This window comes from Salminus brasiliensis, chromosome 5, assembly GCF_030463535.1.
Source record: "Salminus brasiliensis chromosome 5, fSalBra1.hap2, whole genome shotgun sequence".
NCBI classification, from domain to species: Eukaryota; Metazoa; Chordata; class Actinopteri; order Characiformes; family Bryconidae; genus Salminus; species Salminus brasiliensis.
The window spans coordinates 80,931-104,420 of record NC_132882.1 but is presented as its reverse complement, the minus strand read 5'-3'; the positions used below and the strand labels follow the sequence as shown (position 1 = coordinate 104,420).

The 23,490-nt window shown below is 47.2% G+C and overlaps 1 protein-coding gene across 5 annotated transcripts in view; it reads right to left on the bottom strand.

Annotated features, from left to right (window-relative positions):
* ankfn1b (ankyrin repeat and fibronectin type III domain containing 1b) overlaps positions 1-23,490 on the bottom strand; it is a 151,964-nt gene that overhangs the window by 50,172 nt on the left and 78,302 nt on the right. For 4 of the 5 annotated variants that reach the window (XM_072679182.1, XM_072679181.1, XM_072679180.1 and 1 more), the window contains 4 exons: positions 20,275-20,315; positions 8,348-8,470; positions 1,124-1,328; positions 637-844 (listed from right to left, as the gene is read on the bottom strand). In XM_072679182.1, coding sequence (XP_072535283.1) covers positions 637-844; positions 1,124-1,328; positions 8,348-8,470; positions 20,275-20,315 — 577 coding nt within the window. Of the gene's footprint in view, positions 1-636; positions 845-1,123; positions 1,329-8,347; positions 8,471-20,274; positions 20,316-21,939; positions 22,021-23,490 lie in introns of those variants that run through there. The other variant, XM_072679184.1, reaches the window with a different exon arrangement.

The window sequence follows — 23,490 nt, the reverse complement described above, 5'->3', positions numbered from 1 at the left end:
CACAGTGTGTATGTCTGTTCGTGCAGTGTGTCTGTACAGTGTGTGTGTGTCTGTACAGTGTGTCTGTACAGTGTGTGTGTGTCTGTACAGTGTGTGTGTGTCTGTACAGTGTTTGTGGGTGTGTCTGTAAAGTGTGCAGAGTGTCTGTGTGTGTGTGTGAGAGAGAGAGAGACTTTAACTGCCTAAGGCACAATATGTTCTCAATATGGTGATGTGTTACAGGAGAAACGCTGGCGCTGGTGTAGCTGAGGTGGCTTTAAATACCAAATGAAGTTTGTGTGTGTGTGTGTGTGTGAGAGAGAGAGAGAACTCTTTCCTTTGATGTAAGGGCTGCTCATATGGAGTTTGATTATGGCTTTGATATAAGCCACAGGGATGAGAGGGAGGCAGAGTGTGACTTTAAGTTTGTATGCGTATGTGTGTGTGTGTGTGCATATGTGTGTGTGTATGTGTGTGTGCGTGTTTGCATATTTCCATGGTTTAAATTCAGGACAAGTATGAAAATACACACAATCTCAAGATCTGTTCAGATTTTAGAGCAAACAGACATTCTGGGTTTAATATCAAGAAACGTCTTCAAACGTGTGTTGCATGTGTATTGTGTATGTGTGTGTTGTGTGTGTGTGTTTTACTCACAGTGTGGGCTCTCTTTAGCTCCGGACTGCAGCAGTATTTTGGCCATTGGGACGTTATTGGTCAGAATGGCGATGTCCAGCGGCAGCAGTCCCTCACTGTTGGGAGTGTTGAGGTCCAGGTCCTCAGGACTGAACTCCTTCAGCAGAGTCTGCACCAGCTCCAGGTCCTGCTGCTCCACTGCCTCAAACACCACACCGTTACCTTGCAACTACACACACACAGACCCAGCATTACAACCAGTAATGGCATCCTGCGCCAAAGACAGAGAGAGAGAGTCAGATAATTGGACACTTAATTAGAAATACCTATCTTCTGCTTCCACTCACTGGCCATTTTTTTAGAAACCCAGTTACTGACTAAAGTTCATTGGTCAGATCCCTCTACCCAGTTCTGCTTCTGTGCAGATTTTATGAGATGGCAGTTCTCAGATCAGCAGTGACACTGTTGGTGGTGTGTGTGGTGTGGGTGTTTGACTGTGTGTCCTCACTGCAGTGGCCTTGCGGATGTGCTCCCTGTCAGAGCATCCGGTGGCCGTGGTGGTGTCCAGGCCAGGGTTGGTGCGGAATTTTCCCGACAGGTTCCTATAGAGTCGGCGGGCCGCACTGGGGGGAGACGAGGAGGACACACTGGAGCACTTCCGCATTGCTGGCCTCCTCAACTCTGAGACCTGCTGAGTCATCTTACACTCCGCCCTGAGAGAGAGACGGGGGGGGCTCTTCAGCGATGTAGAGAAAAGTGTCATAAAATACTTTTGATCTATAATACATTGGTTTAATTGGTTCTAAGACTCCTCCCCTAACTGTGATAGAAACAAAACACTCAAACTTACTAAAGCCATTACACACACTGATTCACTAACACTGTTACACACACTGATTCACTAGCACTGTTATACACACTGTTACACACACTGATTCACTAACACTGTTACACACACTGATTCACTAACACTGTTATACACACTGTTACACACACTGATTCACTAACACTGTTACACACACTGATTCACTAACACTGTTACACACACTGATTCACACACACTGTTATACACACTGTTACACACACTGATTCACTAACACTGTTATACACACTGTTACACACACTGATTCACACACACTGTTATACACACTGTTACACACACTGATTCACTCAAACTGTTTCACACAATTGTTTCATACACTGATTTACACACTGATCCACTCACAGTTTCAGACTGATTCACTCACACTGTTACACACACTAATTCACACTGTTACACACACTAATTCACTTACACTGTTTCACACTCACAGTTACACACGCTGATCCACTCACACTGTTTTACACACTGATTCATACAGTTACACACACTGATTCACACTCATATTGTTTCACACACTGAACTGAAATAGTAATTGCCTACAGTTCAACAGATCCGGAGAGGGAGATGATGTGTGTGTGTGTGTGTGTGTGTGTGTGTGTGTGTGTGTGTGTGCAAAACAATGACACATGGAAAAGGTACAAATGTCCTCTGTCAGTTAACTCTACACATATGTATAAGTAAGATACATCTGCACACACACACACACACACACACGTCGTCCCCACCCTGCAGAGTGTGAGTGGTCAGTGATAATGGAGAGTTTATTTTTGAAAAGGCAGGTATGTGCAGCCAGAGATAAAAGCATGTGTATTTGTGGCCATGGAGATCAGTTTCAAAGACTGGGTTAAATCTACTGGCTTAAACACACACACACACACACGAGAATGACCATTCCTCACATATGGCCGAAAGAATAACCAACAGACTTGCAGATGAAAGAAAGGAGGATAGGAAGAGAGGCTACAGCATGCAGAATTACACACACACACACACACACACACACACACTATCAAAACCTCCAATCACTACATCACACACACACACAGTGCAGTGTATCAGGCATGTTTCAGGGCCAAGGTTGAATTTGATGTAGATGGAAAATCTCAGGGGGTAAAGTATAAATCAGTCTAAGAATAGAGAGAGCACACACACACACACACCAGACTGCTGATAATCACCTGAATGGAAAGATGCATCAGCTATCATCATGCTTTTACACACACAGACACACACACGCACACATAAATGACTATTGTGTCAGCACTTTGATCTAAAAGGTTTCGTCCCAATGAGGGCATTAACATCACTACTCTTACTAAACACGACTACTGTCTAATCTAGGCTAATCTCATCATCAGGTGTATCAATGTGTTCCCATAAACCAGCTTCAGAATCAGAACGAGGACAGAAGATCATAAACACCTAAAGTCCCAAAGACCACCGTGCAGGAGAAACTCCCTCAGAGCTGGAGGAAGAATCCTTGGGAAGAAACCAAGACTTACAGGGGGACCCGACCCATCCTCCTCTAATCAGAAGTTACCAAACCACCTAAACGGTTGTACTGCTCAGGTGTGCTGATATCTTCGTAATATCATATAATTAATATAATCAGAGAAGTGATGGTCAGTAATGAGAGTAATGGTGGTAATAATGATAGTGGCAGATAGTCCAGTGTAGTCATTAGGGAGATACCAGTGACAGGAGGGGGGCAGCTGGACTGACAAGGGTGGAGGGGGAGTCTTGTGGTCAGTCTGTTGGGTGATAGCTGGTTTGGCGCAGGGACAGTGGAGACTGGCTTCAGTCTTCAGAAATAGTCTTATTCAAAATAAAAAAGAACCAATCAGAAATAAAGGACCAATCCCCTAACTCACTCCATAATGTTACATCACTGACCCCTAACACACTTCACACCGTTACACCACTGACCCCTAACACACGCCACACACTGTTACACCACTGACCCCTAACACACTCCACACACCGTTACACCACTGACCCCAACACACTCCACACACTGTTACACCACTGACCCCTAACACACTGTTACACCACTGACCCCTAACACACTCCACACACTGTTACACCACTGACCCCTAACACACTCCACACACGGTTACACCACTGACCCCTAACACACTCCACACACTGTTACACCACTGACCCCTAACACACTCCACACACTGTTACACCACTGACCCCTAACACACTGTTACACCACTGACCCCTAACACACTCCACACACTGTTACACCACTGACCCCTAACACACTCCACACACTGTTACATCACTGACCCCTAACACACTCCACACACCGTTACACCACTGACCCCTAACACACTCCACACACCGTTACACCACTGACCCCTAACATACTCCACACACTGTTACACCACAGACCCCAAACACACTCCACACTGTTACACCACTGACCCCTAACACACTCCACACTGTTACACCACTGACCCCTAACACACTCCATACACTGTTACACCACTGACCCCTAACACACTCCACACACTGTTACACCACTGACCCCTAACCCACTCCACACACTGATACACCACTGACCCCTAACACACTGTTATACCACTGACCCCTAACACACTCCAAACTGTTACACCACTGACCCCAAACACACTCCACACTGTTACACCACTGACCCCTAACACACTCCACACTGTTACACCACTGACCCCTAACACACTCCACACTGTTACACCACTGACCCCCAACACACTCCACACTGTTACACCCTGTTCCCCACACTGTTAGTTGGTAGTGAACGGTAGAGATAGTCAGTGGCTACAGAGAGGTGGAGAGAGTTAGTGTGTGGGTGGAGAGAGGTAGAGGGACAGTGTAGATGGGTTTCTCTCTCTTTGGGGTTCTCTCTGGGTTCTATATGCGTCTCTCTCAGAAGGAACTGAAATCTGACTCTTGGCACCAGACAGACTGGAGGCAGGCAGACTGGACAAATTCACAGGGGGAGATAGAGTGTGTGTGTGTGTGTGTGTGTGTGTGTGTGTGTGTGTGTAACTGGGTCTGACAGTAAGTGAGGTGGGGAGGGCACCGAGGGCAATATTACTGCTGTGTGTGTGTGTGTGTGTGTGCGTGTGTTACCAGGGTCAACATTAACCCTTCTTATCTACTACTAGGCCAAGTGGAGCCAGTCTAACCCTATGACCCCTCACACACACACACACAAACACATGTGTGGGCAGTGGTATGAGAGCTAATCAGATGGAATGTCCATTTCAAAGCTATTCTGACCGCTCTGCTTGTCACCACAAAGATCTTTACATAGCAACCACTTTCCACCTATATATATGTGAACGTGACTGTGTGTGTGTATGTGTGTGGATTTGTGGCTGAGATATAGATAATATTAGTGCAGGAATCAAATCCTGTTAAGACCTGTGGTTAGCACACACACTGTGTGTGTGTAATTAAAGGCCTTCCTTTAGTGCTGAATAATGAATGAACAAACAGTACACTGTGTTTTGATACCTGTACACTTATTCACCACTAAATCACTACCAATATTAGGCCCACCCCCACCCCCATGTCCACACCCCTCCATACTGCCCTACCAATCTTTATACACACCCATAGCCATTCACCCTTACCCACCTATATCCATACCCATATATACCCACTATTCCCATTATATCCATACTCATGAATACCCATCCTTACACAACTATACTCATACCCATCCTTACATAACTATACTCATACCCATCCTTACACAACTATACTCATACCCATCCTTACATAACTATACTCATACCCATCCTTACACAACTATACTCATACCCATCCTTACACAACTATACTCATACCCATCCTTACATAACTATACTCATACCCATCCTTACACAACTATACTCATACCCATCCTTACACAACTATACTCATACCCATCCTTACACAACTATACTCATACCCATCCTTACATAACTATACTCATACCCATCCTTACACAACTATACTCATACCCATCCTTACATAACTATACTCATACTTATCCTTACATAACTATACTCATACCCATCCTTACATAACTATACTCATACCCATCCTTACACAACTATACTCATACCCATCCTTACACAACTATACTCATACTTATCCTTACATAACTATACTCATACCCATCCTTACATAACTATACTCATACCCATCCTTACACAACTATACTCATACCCATCCTTACATAACTATACTCATACCCATCCATACATAACTATACTCATACCCATCCTTACACAACTATACTCATACCCATCCTTACACAACTATACTCATACTTATCCTTACATAACTATACTCATACCCATCCTTACACAACTATACTCATACCCATCCTTACACAACTATACTCATACCCATCCTTACATAACTATACTCATACCCATCCTTACACAACTATACTCATACCCATCCTTACATAACTATACTCATACCCATCCTTACACAACTATACTCATACCCATCCTTACATAACTATACTCATACCCATCCTTACACAACTATACTCATACCCATCCTTACACAACTATACTCATACCCATCCTTACATAACTATACTACTATACATCTCACCACACTTATGGTTCACCTACAGTTATTTACACCCCTCTTTACACCCTTATTAGTGAGCACCATGGTTGATTATAAAGTGCATGTGCATGTTGCACCATGGGTAGAACGTCTGTGTCGAGAAGGGGTCATAAGAGATGTCTGTCAGATAGTATCAGTGACAATGCAGACCACATAGAGTGTATCACAGTGCTTGTGGGCCATGTGGGACATATGTGTATGTGTGTGTGTAGTCTGTGGTGTATAGTAGTAATAGTAGTAATAAACTGCCTGCCATCTGCACCCCCCAACCCCCACACCCCCCCACCCTCGCCCACACACACACACCACTCCGAGAACAAATCAAGAAAGAGGACCATCACCATCGGGATGAAGAGGGGGGGCCAAATGGATTAATGTGAAAGTGTGTGTGAAACCCAAATGTGTTTACACATGTACATGTGTGTATATGAGCATATGACAGAATGTGTGTGTGATGCTAGACTGGTCTCTGAGGCCAGGCGACAGACAGCTCGGCTGGTTTGGTGACGGAGAGTCCAGGGGCCAGGGGGGCCCCCGCCTGCTCTGAGCCCAGCCGGGGTGGCTCCATTCTGGGCAAAAAGTGCCACCGACTCCCTGGAGCTATACGAGGCTCGGGAGCCCAACTCCAATCTACCATATGCCATCAGGCAATTTTCTGACCCTGACACAAACTGACCGTGAGATAGTCACACTCTCTCTCTCTCTCACACACACACACACACAGGATATATTTGTACAGAAAAAACAGCAACGTTTCTGTTTCCTGTTTCACTTTTTACTCACTCTCACCACTGCACTTCAGCCCTGCTCACACCAGCTCACTCTCACCACTGCACTTCAGCCCTGCTCACACCAGCTCACTCTCGCCACTGCACTTCAGCCCTGCTCACACCAGCGCTCACTCTCACCACTGCACTTCAGCCCTGCTCACACCAGCGCTCACTCTCACCACTGCACTTCAGCCCTGCTCACACCAGCTCACTCTCACCACTGCACTTCAGCCCTGCTCACACCAGCGCTCACTCTCACCACTGCACTTCAGCCCTGCTCACACCAGCTCACTCTCACCACTGCACTTCAGCCCTGCTCACACCAGCTCACTCTCACCACTGCACTTCAGCCCTGCTCACACCAGCGCTCACTCTCACCACTGCACTTCAGCCCTGCTCACACCAGCTCACTCTCGCCACTGCACTTCAGCCCTGCTCACACCAGCGCTCACTCTCACCACTGCACTTCAGCCCTGCTCACACCAGCTCACTCTCACCACTGCACTTCAGCCCTGCTCACACCAGCTCACTCTCACCACTGCACTTCAGCCCTGCTCACACCAGCGCTCACTCTCACCACTGCACTTCAGCCCTGCTCACACCAGCTCACTCTCACCACTGCACTTCAGCCCTGCTCACACCAGCGCTCACTCTCACCACTGCACTTCAGCCCTGCTCACACCAGCGCTCACTCTCACCACTGCACTTCAGCCCTGCTCACACCAGCACTAATTAATGAATGAATTAATTGCAGAGGTTCACACACTTCTCACACACACAGATATGTAATATTCTGCTTCATAAATAAATCTGGAGCTATGGTCTGTTTCTGCATCGTTTCTTTAACTGGTTTCTCTTTATCTAGATCACAGAACTGTGATAAGATCACATTTTCAGAAACTCTGAGAGTTTTGAACTCTGGGTTTTGTACCAGGTTGACGAAATCTACAGCTTCAATAACTGCGGATACACCAGGGGAGGGGGGCGAGAGAGGGAGAAAGAGAGGGAGAGAGACAGCTGGAGTGAGTGTGTAAGAGTCAATCAGAGCTGGAGTCCGGCAGTCTGCAGTCTGAAAAACCTCATCTGACCTGCACTTTCACACACACACACACACACACACACACACACACAGACACAGACACACTCTTTGTACTCTTCAGCTCTGGCAGAGCAGTGTAGAACGTCAGAGGGGCATTCTGTAATAACTACCAGTGATGTTTTCCTGGCAGAACACACACACACACACTTACACTCACTGTCAGTGTGTTTATTACTAATAGGAATCATAGTAATGCTGAGTTTACAGCTGTTCTGGAGAGCAGAGTGCTGATCTCTGAGCCTCAGATCTGCCCTCGCTGTGAAGGATCACTCCAGTGGAGACGGGAGCTGAGTGAAGTGTTCAATAGTGACCAGCCCAGTGGGAGTGAACAGGAGTGAATGGAGGTCAGTGTGGAGTTACCCGTCGAGGCTGAGAGAGCGCCTCCTGTAGGCTGGCGTTGTGCACGGCAGACTTTTGTCCTGTTTCCACTGTCTGTCCTTCAGGGAGAGACGCTGAGTCAACCTCACTATACCAGAGTCCAGCCTGCAACACACACACACACACACACAAACACACACACAGACATTACAAAAAGATTAAAACTTTCTTCATTATCGTCACCAAATGTTCTACATAACATCCTACACCAGAACACCTGTCCTACACTAGAACACCTGTCCTACACTAGAACACCTGTCCTACACCAAAACACCTGTCCTACACCAAAACAAACACCTGTCCTACACCAGAACACCTGTCCTACACCAAAACACCAGTCCTACACCAAAACAAACACCTGTCCTACACCAGAACACCTGTCCTACACTAGAACACCTGTCTTACACTAGAACACCTGTCCTACACTACAACACCCGTCCTACACTAGAACACCTGTCCTACACCAAAACACCTGTCCTACACCAAAACAAACACCTGTCCTACACCAGAACACCTGTCCTACACCAGAACACCTGTCCTACACTAGAACACCTGTCTTACACTAGAACGCCTGTCCTACACCAAAACATCTGTCCTACACTAGAACACCTGTCTTACACTAGAACACCTGTCCTACACCAAAACACCTGTCCTACACCAGAACACCTGTCCTACACCAAAACAAACACCTGTCCTACACTAGAACACCTGTCCTACACCAGAACACCTGTCCTACACTAGAACACCTGTCCTACACCAGAACACCTGTCCTACACTAGAACACCTGTCCTACACCAAAACACCTGTCCTACACCAGAACACCTGTCCTACACCAGAACACCTGTCCTACACCAAAACACCTGTCCTACACCAGAACACCTGTCCTACACCAAAACACCTGTCCTACACCAAAACAAACACCTGTCCTACACCAGAACACCTGTCCTACACCAAAACATCTGTCCTACACCAGAACACCTGTCCTACACTAGAACACCTGTCCTACACTAGAACACCTGTCCTACACCAGAACACCTGTCCTACACCAGAACTTCTGTCCTACACCAAAACACCTGTCCTACACCAGAACACCTGTCCTACACTACAACACCCGTCCTACACTAGAACACCTGTCTTACACTAGAACACTTGTCCTACACCAGAACACCTGTCCTACACCAGAACACCTGTCCTACACCAGAACTTCTGTCCTACACCAAAACACCTGTCCTACACCAGAACACCTGTCCTACACTAGAACACTTGTCCTACACCAAAACAGTGGATCTGGAGGTGGGTGGGGTTAATCAGTGCAATAGACTTGGAGGTGGGCGGGGTTTGGCAGGTTGGGTGTCCCAGTGAACAGTGTTCCAAATGGAAATTCCAGTTTCTGCTCCTCCGTTTGGACCGATTCCTTTTTCAGGGATGAGTTTGTTTATTCCGGTTCTTGTGGTGTTTGAGTCACAGCAGTATCACTTTGCTGTTGTCATGACTACTGAGTTGAAGACGGTGTCATGGGCCAATCAGAGTCTCCATATTTCTCATGTCAGTCACGTGAAATTTACGACTCAGACTGTCCAGGTCCTACACTACAGACATGGCAGCCTCTCTCTCTCTCTCTCTCTCTCTCTCTCTCACACACACACACACACACACACACACACACACACACATCTTTTTAGATTTATTGTGAAGGCCAATTGCATTAACGGGTGTGTACACTCCACACCCCCCAACTCCGGCCCCGACTCTCTCTCACACACACACACACACACACACATACTGCATTTCCAAACTTTCCCAAACTCAGGAGCATATTTTCCAGCCTGTCTCATCAGAGAGACGGGGAGATTACTGTGGATTATTCAGGATCTCACTGGCTTAGTGTCAGATGGAGGACTAACTGATGGAGGACTGGGCCAGTCCAGTTGTGTGTGTGCGTCTCTGTGTGTGTGTGTGTGTGTGTGTGTGTGTGTGTGTGTGTTTACATTCTTTCTCCTTTGGTCTCATTTGTCACAGTGGAATCAGCGTTTCCATAACAACAGTATGCTGTGTATCGACATGGAGACCTAGCTGATAAAGGGAGCTCTCAGAGCGGAGAATACAGTGGAGGTGCATTCTGGGAGTTTGAGTTTCAGCTGGTGCTGAACCAGAACAGTAATCTGTGTTTGAGTGATGCTGCACACTGATACCAGCTACAGGAGTAGTAGAGGAGTGATAGAGGAGTTGTAGAGGAGTGATAGGTGAGTAGTAGAGGAGTGATAGAGGAGTTGTAGAGGAGTGATATGGGAGTAGTAGAGGAGTGATATAGGAACAATAGAGAAGTAAAATGGTAGTGATAAGGGAGTAGTAGAGGAGTGATATGGAAGTAGTAAAGTGAAGTAGTAGAGGAGTGATAGCGGGGCAATAGAGAAGTAAAAGGGGTAATAGGGGAGTAGTGGAGGAGTAGTGGAGGGGAGTAGTAGAGGAATGATGGGGAGTAGTAGGGGAGCAATAGAGGAGTAGTAGAGGAGTAAAAGGAGAGTAAGAGGAATGATATAGGAGTAGTAGATGAGTGATAGAAGAGCAATAGAGAAGTAAAATGAGTAATAAGGGAGTAGTGGAGGAGTAGTGAAGTGGAGTAGTAGAGGATTGGAGGAGAGTAGTGGATGAGAAAGAAAGGAGTAGTGAGGGGAGGAGAGGAGGTGTAGCAAAGGAATGAATGAGTAGTAGGGGAATAGAGGAGTAGAGGAGAGGAGTAGTGGAGGAGTAGAGTAGAGGAGTAAAGGAGAGGAGTATTAGGGGGGTGGAGGAGTAGAGGAGAGGAGTAGAAGGGGAGTAGTGGAGGAGTAGAGGAGAGGAGTAGAGGAGAGGAGCGGAGTAGAAGGGGAGTAGTGGAGGAGTAGAGGAGAGGAGTAGAGGAGAGGAGCGGAGTAGAAGGGGAGTAGTGGAGGAGTGGAGGAGAAGAGTAGAGGGGGAGTGAAGAGGAGTACTAGGGGAGTAGTGGAGGAGTGGAGGAGAGGAGTAAAGGAGAGGATTATTAGGGGGGTGGAGCAGTAGAGGAGAGGGGTAGAAGGGGAGTAGTGGAGGAGTAGAGGAGAGGAGTAGAAGGGGAGTAGTGGAGGAGTAGAGGAGAGGAGCGGAGTAGAAGGGGAGTAGTGGAGGAGTGGAGGAGAAGAGTAGAGGGGGAGTGAAGAGGAGTACTAGGGGAGTAGTGAAGGAGTAGAGGAGAGGAGTAGTGAAGAGGAGTACTAGGGGAGTAGTGGAGGAGTGGAGGAGAGGAGTAAAGGAGAGGAGTATTAGGGGGGTGGAGCAGTAGAGGAGAGGGGTAGAAGGGGAGTAGTGGAGGAGTAGAGGAGAGGAGTAGTGAAGAGGAGTAGTGGAGGAGTAGAGGAGAGTGTGAGTGTGTACAGGCTGATGATGTGTGTATGTGTGTTGGTTTTGGTGGTGTATGAGGACATTTCCCTGACTATTCAGTGTATTGAGAGGACAGGGTAGTTCAGAAGGACAGTATTGCCCGAATGTCCAGATAAACCAAAACTGTATCAATCTGCTGCCCCCAGAGGCAGGACTCTGTATTGCAGCCACCATACATAGTCCTTAAATTCATACAACCCATAAACTTAACTAACCCCTACACATACAACTCCAAAAAAACCCTAAAATCTTTTTTTTGTGTCACTTTGCTGCCACTAGAGTTAGAAACTGGTATTGAAGTGCACTTTTTAAATAACCATCTCAAGTAAATCAACTGCCCACCACCCTGTCCTCAACTGTAGTATCCTGTATAGTATGCCATATTCCTTCATAGTTTATCATCAGTCATGTATAAAGTTTATTCCTACCAAATTTCAAAAGAATGTGATGAACTGTGCACAAAAATATGTGTAAATGTGTAAAATGTAGAACGAATGTAGGGAATTGTAGAACGAACAGACTGAGGAACAGCTTCATTCCGGAAGCTGTAAGACTTTTAAACGCCACTTAGTGGAACCACTGCAACGACACTTTGACGACACTAGTCACTTTAAACACACTCTGCTGCTACCTTCTCCATTTACTTCTCTCTGTATTTTATTTTCATTTTTACATATATTTTTATATATTTATGTATATTTTATTTATTTAAGTACTGCTTCTGGGTAAAACTGGGTCCTTGGGTACCACAATTTCGTTCCACCCCATGTACCACATGTGATGCGAATGACAATAAAGTCTCCTTGAATCCTTGAATCCTTGAATGATTGACTTCCTGTTGGGCGGAGTCATTAGTACCCATATTATTAATGTGTGTCATTACAGTAGTGTTTATTCATTATTACAATAAATTCATTACACATGTCAGTTATGTTCAGACTTGCAAGGAAATTCAATAAAGTCTCAGTAGTTCCAAAGACAAATTCCAATATGGCCGATTTCCTGTTGGGTGAACATTTTGTGGCAAAGACTGTGGCAGAAAGTTTAGGGGGCACTGCTGAGTCCACTGGCCACACCCAAGGCAAGTGATCCAAGAACTGTGAACCTTTACCCATCTTTAATGCATGTGCCAAATTTGGTGAAATTTGTAACATCCAAATCTTTTCCTCTGTGCTGAATTAAGATGTCAGGTCAAAATGTAACAAATTTTAATGCAACTGTGTTCTGATGATGTTAAAGGATTTATTTGGTCTGGGTTTGCATCTCAAGTAAATGAAATGTCCACAGGGTACTATAGAGACATCTAGCCACACACAAGGAAACCAACAGGACAGTTCTGAAATATTGAGAGACCTTAATGAGTGATTAAATTTTCCAGAGTTTTCCAGCATTTCACACGTGACAAAAATGCAATGAAATCAAAAATCAAAAATGTAAAAGTTGTGCATTTCAACCAAAATGTCCGCCTTCCTGCGGGTCTGACCAACTGATCCAACTGAAACCAGCTGATCTTGGTCTGGTGTGATGAGCTCAATGGCCAAACCAAATTTGCTTCATTTTGCACCACCTTAATTCTGACCACTGTCTGCGTTTGGGGGCGCTATGGAGCTGGAGTTTCAGAGCGTCAGAAATTCCTCAAAAACGGTTTAAATCATTTAGCAAAATAAATAAATTCATAACCATAATCATAACACATAATAATAACACTAAAAAACAACAGGGCTTTGTCTGCAGCTGTGACCGCAGTCAGAGTTTAATTAGCTCTCTGGTTTCAATCTGAAAATGTGTGTGTGTGTGTGTGTTTATTAGGAGAGGAGCAGTTTCTGCAGAAAACAAAGACTGATAGTTGTTTGTGTGAGAGCCAGAGTGTGTATGTGTGTGTGTTGGGGGGGGGGGTCCAGAGCAGTGAGGGATTCTGAGAGAAAATCTTCAGAGCTGGCTTGTTAATGGGTGAGGCGTCGTGGCAAAACCACATCAAACACACTCACACACACACAACAGACGCAGCCCCAAAGCCGCTAAAGACACACACACACACACACACACACTGACCACAAAACCACATACTGAAACCAACACACTTGTTAAAGTCATTAAACTCTTAATGAAACAGAGTGAGGGAGCACACTCCACACTGTTACACCACTTACCCCTAACACACTGTTACACCACTGACCCCTAACACACTCCACACTGTTACACCACTTACCCCTAACACACTGTTACACCACTGACCCCTAACACACTCCACACTGTTACACCACTGACCCCTAACACACTGTTACACCACTGACCCCTAACACACTCCACACACTGTTACACCACTGACCCCTAACACACTGTTACACCACTGACCCCTAACACACTCCACACACTGTTACACCACTGACCCCTAGCACACTCCACACTGTTACACCACTGACCCCTAACACACTGTTACACCACTGACCCCTAACACACTCCACACTGTTACACCACTGACCCCTAACACACTGTTACACCACTGACCCCTAACACACTCCACACACTGTTACACCACTGACCCCTAACACACTCCACACACTGTTACACCACTGACCCCTAACACACTCCACACACAGTTACACCACTGACCCCTAACACACTCCACACACAGTTACACCCCTGACCTCTAACACACTCCACACACTGTTACACCACTGACTCCTAACACACTCCACACACAGTTACACCACTGACTCCTAACACACTCCACATTGTTACACCACTGACCCTTAACACACTTCACACTGTTACACCACTGACCCCTAACACACTCCACACTGTTACACCACTGACCCCTAACACACTGTTACACCACTGACCCCTAACACACTGTTACACCACTGACCCCTAACACACTCCACACACTATTACACCACAGACCCCTAACACACTCCACACTGTTACACCACTGACCCCTAACACACTCCACACTGTTACACCACTGACCCCTAACACACTCCACACTGTTACACCACTGACCCCTAACACACTCCACACAGTTACACCACTGACCCCTAACAGACTCCACACACAGTTACACCACTGACTCCTAACACACTCCACACAGTTACACCACTGACCCCTAACACACTCCACACTGTTACACCACTGATCCCTAACACACTGTTACACCACTGACCCCAACACACTCCACACTGTTACACCACTGACCCCTAACACACTCCACACACTGTTACACCACTGACCCCTAACACACTCCTCACTGTTACGCCACAGACCCTCAACACACTCCACACACTGTTACACCACTGACCCCTAACACACTCCACACTGTTACACCACTGACCCCTAACACACTGTTTCACCACTGACCCCTAACACACTCCACACACTGTTTCACCACTGACCCCTAACACACTCCACACACTGTTAAACCACTGACCCCTAACACACTCCACACACTGTTAAACCACTGACCCCTAACACACTCCACACTGTTACGCCACAGACCCTCAACACACTCCACGCTGTTACACCACTGACCCCTAACACACTGTTACACCACTGACCCCTAACACACTCCACACAGTTACACCACTGACCCCTAACATACTCCACACTGTTACACCACTGACCCCTAACACACTCCACACACAGTTACACCACTGACCCCTAACACACTGTTACACCACTGACCCCAACACATTGTTACACCACTGACCCCAACACATTGTTACACCACTGACCCCAACACACTCCACACTGTTACACCACTGACCCCTAACACACTGTTTCACCACTGATCCCTAACACACTCCACACTGTTACACCACTGACCCCTAACACACTCCACACACTGTTACACCACTGACCCCTAACACACTCCACACACAGTTACACCACTGACCCCTAACACACTCCACACAGTTACACCACTGACCCCTAACACACTCCACACTGTTACACCACTGATCCCTAACACACTGTTACACCACTGACCCCAATACATTGTTACACCACTGACCCCAACACACTCCACACTGTTACACCACTGACCCCTAACACACTCCACACACTGTTACACCACTGACCCCTAACACACTCCACACTGTTACACCACTGACCCCTAACACACTGTTTCACCACTGACCCCTAACACACTCCACACACTGTTTCACCACTGACCCCTAATACACTCCACACACTGTTAAACCACTGACCCCTAACACATTCCACACACTGTTAAACCACTGACTCCTAACACACTCCACATTGTTACACCACTGACCCTTAACACACTCCACACTGTTACACCACTGACCCCTAACACACTCCACACTTTATACCACTGACCCCTAACACACTGTTACACCACTGACCCCTAACACACTGTTACACCACTGACCCCTAACACACTCCACACACTATTACACCACAGACCCCTAACACACTCCACACTGTTACACCACTGACCCCTAACACACTCCACACTGTTACACCACTGACCCCTAACACACTCCACACACTGTTACACCACTGACCCCTAACACACTCCACACACAGTTACACCACTGACTCCTAACACACTCCACACAGTTACACCACTGACCCCTAACACACTCCACACTGTTACACCACTGATCCCTAACACACTGTTACACCACTGACCCCAACACATTGTTACACCACTGACCCCAACACACTCCACACTGTTACACCACTGACCCCTAACACACTCCACACACTGTTACACCACTGACCCCTAACACACTCCTCACTGTTACGCCACAGACCCTCAACACACTCCACACACTGTTACACCACTGAGCCCTAACACACTCCACACTGTTACACCACTGACCCCTAACACACTGTTTCACCACTGACCCCTAACACACTCCACACACTGTTTCACCACTGACCCCTAACACACTCCACACACTGTTAAACCACTGACCCCTAACACACTCCACACACTGTTAAACCACTGACCCCTAACACACTCCACACTGTTACGCCACAGACCCTCAACACACTCCACGCTGTTACACCACTGACCCCTAACACACTGTTACACCACTGACCCCTAACACACTCCACACAGTTACACCACTGACCCCTAACACACTCCACACTGTTACACCACTGACCCCTAACACACTCCACACACAGTTACACCACTGACCCCTAACACACTGTTACACCACTGACCCCAACACATTGTTACACCACTGACCCCAACACATTGTTACACCACTGACCCCAACACACTCCACACTGTTACACCACTGACCCCTAACACACTGTTTCACCACTGACCCCTAACACACTCCACACTGTTACACCACTGACCCCTAACACACTCCACACTGTTACACCACTGACCCCTAACACACTCCACACACTGTTACACCACTGACCCCTAACACACTCCACACACAGTTACACCACTGACTCCTAACACACTCCACACAGTTACACCACTGACCCCTAACACACTCCACACTGTTACACCACTGATCCCTAACACACTGTTACACCACTGACCCCAACACATTGTTACACCACTGACCCCAACACACTCCACACTGTTACACCACTGACCCCTAACACACTCCACACACTGTTACACCACTGACCCCTAACACACTCCTCACTGTTACGCCACAGACCCTCAACACACTCCACACACTGTTACACCACTGACCCCTAACACACTCCACACTGTTACACCACTGACCCCTAACACACTGTTTCACCACTGACCCCTAACACACTCCACACACTGTTTCACCACTGACCCCTAACACACTCCTCACTGTTACGCCACAGACCCTCAACACACTCCACGCTGTTACACCACTGACCCCTAACACACTGTTACACCACTGACCCCTAACACACTCCACACTGTTACACCACTGACCCCTAACACACTCCACACACAGTTACACCACTGACCCCTAACACACTGTTACACCACTGACCCCAACACATTGTTACACCACTGACCCCAAGACATTGTTACACCACTGACCCCAACACACTCCACACTGTTACACCACTGACCCCTAACACACTGTTTCACCACTGACCCCTAACACACTGTTTCACCACTGACCCCTAACACACTCCACACACTGTTACACCACTGACCCCTAACACACTCCTCACTGTTATGCCACAGACCCTCAACACACTCCACACACTGTTACACCACTGACCCCTAACACACTCTGCACTGTTACACCACTGACCCCTAACACACTCCACACTGTTACACCACTGACCCCTAACACACTCCACACACAGTTACACCACTGACCCCTAACACACTCCTCACTGTTACACCACTGCCCCCTAACACACTCCTCACTGTTACACCACTGACCCCTAACACACTCCACACTGTTACACCACTGACCCCTAACATACTCCTCACTGTTACACCACTGACCCCTAACCAGTCCTCACTATTACACCACTGACCCCTAACACACTCCACACTGTTACACCACTGACCCCTAACATACTCCTCACTGTTACACCACTGACCCCTAACCAGTCCTCACTATTACACCACTGACCCCTAACCAGTCCACACTGTTACACCACTGGCCCCTAACACACTCCACACTGTTACACCACTGGCCCCTAACACACTCCACACTGTTACACCACTGACCCCTAACACACTCCACAGTTACACCACTGACCCCTAACACACTCCACACTGTTACACCAATGACCCCTAACACACTCCTCACTGTTACACCACTGACCCCTAACTCACTCCACACACTGTTACACCACTGACCCCTAACCCACTCAACACTGTTACACCCCTGACCCCTAACACACTCCACACACTGTTACACCACTGACCCCTAACCCACTCCTCACTGTTATGCCACAGACCCTCAACACACTCCACACACTGTTACACCACTGACCCCTAACACACTCCACACTGTTACACCAATGACCCCTAACACACTCCTCACTGTTACACCACTGACCCCTAACTCACTCCACACACTGTTACACCACTGACCCCTAACCCACTCCACACTGTTACACCCCTGACCCCTAACACACTCCACACACTGTTACACCCCTGACCCCTAACACACTCCTCACTGTTATGCCACAGACCCTCAACACACTCCACACACTGTTACACCACTGACCCCTAACACACTCCGCACTGTTACACCACTGACCCCTAACACACTCCGCACTGTTACACCACTGACCCCTAACACACTCCACACACTGTTACACCACTGACCCCTAACACACTCCACACACTGTTACACCACTGACCCCTAACACACTCCTCACTGTTACACCACTGACCCCTAACACACTCCTCACTGTTACACCACTGACCCCTAACACACTCCTCACTGTTACACCACTGACCCCTAACCAGTCCTCACTATTACACCACTGACCCCTAACACACTCCACACTGTTACACCACTGACCCCTAACACACTCCACAGTTACACCACTGACCCCTAACACACTCCACAGTTACACCACTGACCCCTAACACACTCCACACTGTTACACCAATGACCCCTAACACACTCCTCACTGTTACACCACTGACCCCTAACTCACTCCACACACTGTTACAACACTGACCCCTAACCCACTCCACACTGTTACACCCCTGACCCCTAACACACTCCACACTGTTCATCTCTGTGACTATGTCTGAACGTTGGCCTTATTCACACAGAAAACTCTGACCTCTGACTCTCACCAGAACAGACCAGAACAGATCAGACCAGACCAGACCAGACTAGATTAGACCAGACCAGACCAGACCAGATCAGATCAGATCAGATCACACCAGACCAGACCAGACTAGATTAGACCAGACCAGACCAGACCAGACCAGATCAGATCAGATCAGATCACACCAGACCAGACCAGACTAGACCAGACTAGACCAGACCAGACCAGATCAGATGAGACCACACCAGATCAGACTAGACCAGGTCAGACCAGGTCAGACCAGGTCAGACTAGACCAGACCAAATCAGAACAGACTAGACCAGACCAGACCAGACCATGTCAGACTAAACCAGACCAGATCAGACCAGACCAGATCAGACCAGATCAGATCAGACCAGTCACTCTGTGTTTTTACTCTGTGCTTTGGTGAATATACTCTGACACTAATAACAAAAATCTTATCCAGTGTAAAGTGCCCAGAGAAAAGCCTGAAACTAGTTTCCATGCCAACCAGCTGAAACAGCCAACTGCTCCGGAGCGATAAGACTATCCCTGAGTGCCGGAGAGCCTCAGCCAAACTTACCTCCAGCACTGGACATGAAGAACCAACTACACTGTAAGAACCACGTCATGTTGTGCTGACTACTGCCCTCAGACCTTCTCACAGCAGTAGGGAAGAAGAGTAGAACACTGCTGTATGTGGGGGGGGGGGGGGGGGGGGTCACTGGTCTCAGAGTGAGAAGAGCTGCTGGAATGAACAGAGAGAAGGAGAGACTCACCTCCTCTGCCTGGCCTCCTTCCGGTCTGCAGAGCCGAGACTCTGTAAAACACAAAACACACTCTTTTACATCCGTGCACTCCACTATCGTCCACATCTGAGAGTGTGTCAGAGTACGCTCTGTGGTTTGTTGATCTCGTCTCCGGGGTAACGGATGGGTAAAGACAGAGCTTGGAGGTGGGGAAATACTTGATAGAGTGAGGTAAAAAAAAACAGTGGCCTGGTCACTCCAGGTCTGCTTCATGTGCATTACCTTTACCATCATCATCAACTCATCCCAAAAGTACTGGATGGAGCTCCACCACCATTATTCCAGAGATCACAGTTATTCCAATTGCTCCACAGCTCCTTAATGCTGGGGGGCTTTATACCCCTCTAGCCCACACCTGACATTCGTTTCATGTTGATCTGCTCCAGAGAGTCTTATTCTATTGGTAGTACAATGAATGCAGTCTAAAGTAGCTAAATGCGTTCATTAGAATGGGTGCCCACAAACATCTGGACACAAACAAAAGCTCTGGTTGTCTTTACTAAACACAGATGAAAGGGCAGCTCTTTTAATATCAACTGACCAAACCTCAGAACTTAGGAATAGTGTTTCGGTTTGTAGATTTTCAGTAGCTTTACCACTCTCTCACTTTCAAACAGCAACAGCAAAACACACCACACACCCATATATTACAAAGAGGAAGACAGAGAGAGAGAGAGAGTGTGTGTGTGTGTGTGTGTGTGTGTATGTGTGTGTGTGTGTGTGTGTGTGTGTGTGACATTTAGATCAGTGTGTGAGTGCTTAGAGGGCTATAAGTGAAGCGTTTCATCAGGTAACTCAAACAGTTGGAGAGGGGAACTCTCCAACAGAGTCACTGACCTTTACCTGTGTGTGTGAGTGTGTGTGTGTGTGTGTGTGTGTGTGTGTGACGGAGCAAGAGCAAGAGAGAGAGATATTATATAAAATGAAAACGTAAAAACTGGAATATTTTAAAGACTAAAAAAATAAACTATTAATGTAAATCAACATGAATGGTAATAGCAGTAATGACAGTAATGACATTAATAGCAGTAAAGACATTAATGACAGGAATGACAGTAATAGCAGTAATAACAGTAATGCCAGTAATGACAGTAATAGCAGTAATAACAGTAATGCCAGTAATGCCAGTAATGACTTTAATGCCAGTAATGACAGTAATGACAATAATGACAATAATAGCAGTAATAAAAGTAATAGCAGTAATGATAGTAATAGCAGTAATGACAGTAATGACAGTAATAGCAGTAATAACAGTAATGCCAGTAATGACATTAATGCCAGTAATGACATTAATGCCAGTAATGACATTAATAGTAGTAATAACAGTAATGCCAGTAATGACATTAATGGCAGTAATGACAATAATAGCAGTAATGACATTAATGCCAGTAATGACAGTAATGACAATAATAGCAGTAATGACAGTAATGCCAGTAATGACATTAATAGCAGTAATGACATTAATGGCAGTAATGACAATAATACCAGTAATGACAATAATACCAGTAATGACAGTAATGCCAGTAATGACATTAATGGCAGTAATGACAGTAATAGCAGTAATGACAGTAATGATAAACACACACACACAATAGCACTCGATGTGTTAATGAACTGAATTAAGTCAGCACATACCAGCACCATCCAGTCAGCCTCACTCTCCCTCTCTCTTTCTCTCCCTCTCTCTCTCTCTCGCACTCTCCCTCCTCCACCGTTGTCAGTTCATTCACAGCCATTCACTAATGCATGACACCTGCTCACCCTCTCTCTCTCTCCCTCTCTCTCACCCAGTTGTTCACTTTAATTGCGGTTGCCAGGCAATAAGCTGACTGAGGACTTTGAGAAAGAGAAAGGAGAGAGACTGAGTGAATGTGTGTGTGTGTGTGTGGGGGGGGGGGGTGGCTGAATACTAATTACCATTACAATGACAGTAATCACTCACAATTCCACACACACACACACACACATACACACACATGTTCTAATATCTGAGGTGATGAACAGTTAGAGAAGTCAGATTATCAGTACTGATTCTCACCCACACCCCGATCCTGATTCTCATCCAGACCCCGATCCTGATTCTCATCCAGACCCCGATCCTGATTCTCATCCAGACCCCGATCCTGATTCTCACCCAGACCCCGATCCTGATTCTCATCCAGACCCCGATCCTGATTCTCACCCAGACCCCGATCCTCATCCAGACCCCGATCCTGATTCTCACCCAGACCCCGATCCTGATTCTCACCCAGACCCCGATCCTGATTCTCATCCAGACCCCGATCCTGATTCTCACCCACACCCCGATCCTGATTCTCACCCAGACCCCGATCCTGATTCTCACCCAGACCCCGATCCTGATTCTCATCCACACCCCGATCCTGATTCTCACCCAGACCCCGATCCTGATTCTCATCCAGACCCCGATCCTGATTCTCACCCACACCCCGATCCTGATTCTCACCCAGACCCCGATCCTGATTCTCATCCACACCCCGATCCTGATTCTCACCCAGACCCCGATCCTGATTCTCACCCACACCCCGATCCTGATTCTCACCCAGACCCCGATCCTGATTCTCATCCACACCCCGATCCTGATTCTCACCCAGACCCCGATCCTGATTCTCACCCACACCACGATCCTGATTCTCATCCAGACCCCGATCCTGATTCTCACCCACACCACGATCCTGATTCTCACCCACACCCCGATCCTGATTCTCATCCAGACCCCGATCCTGATTCTCATCCAGACCCCGATCCTGATTCTCACCCACACCCCGATCCTGATTCTCATCCAGACCCCGATCCTGATTCTCATCCAGACCCCGATCCTGATTCTCATCCAGACCCCGATCCTGATTCTCACCCACACCACGATCCTGATTCTCACCCAGACCCCGATCCTGATTCTCACCCACACCCCGATCCTGATTCTCATCCAGACCCCGATCCTGATTCTCATCCAGACCCCGATCCTGATTCTCACCCACACCCCGATCCTGATTCTCATCCAGACCCCGATCCTGATTCTCATCCAGACCCCGATCCTGATTCTCATCCAGACCCTGAACCTGATTCTTATGTGTGTGTCAAGAGCTTCATTAGTTGCATCAGGTGAGCTTGAACTAAAATACCTCAAACACCTGGACCGGCTCGAGGGGGGGCACTGATTGTGATAAG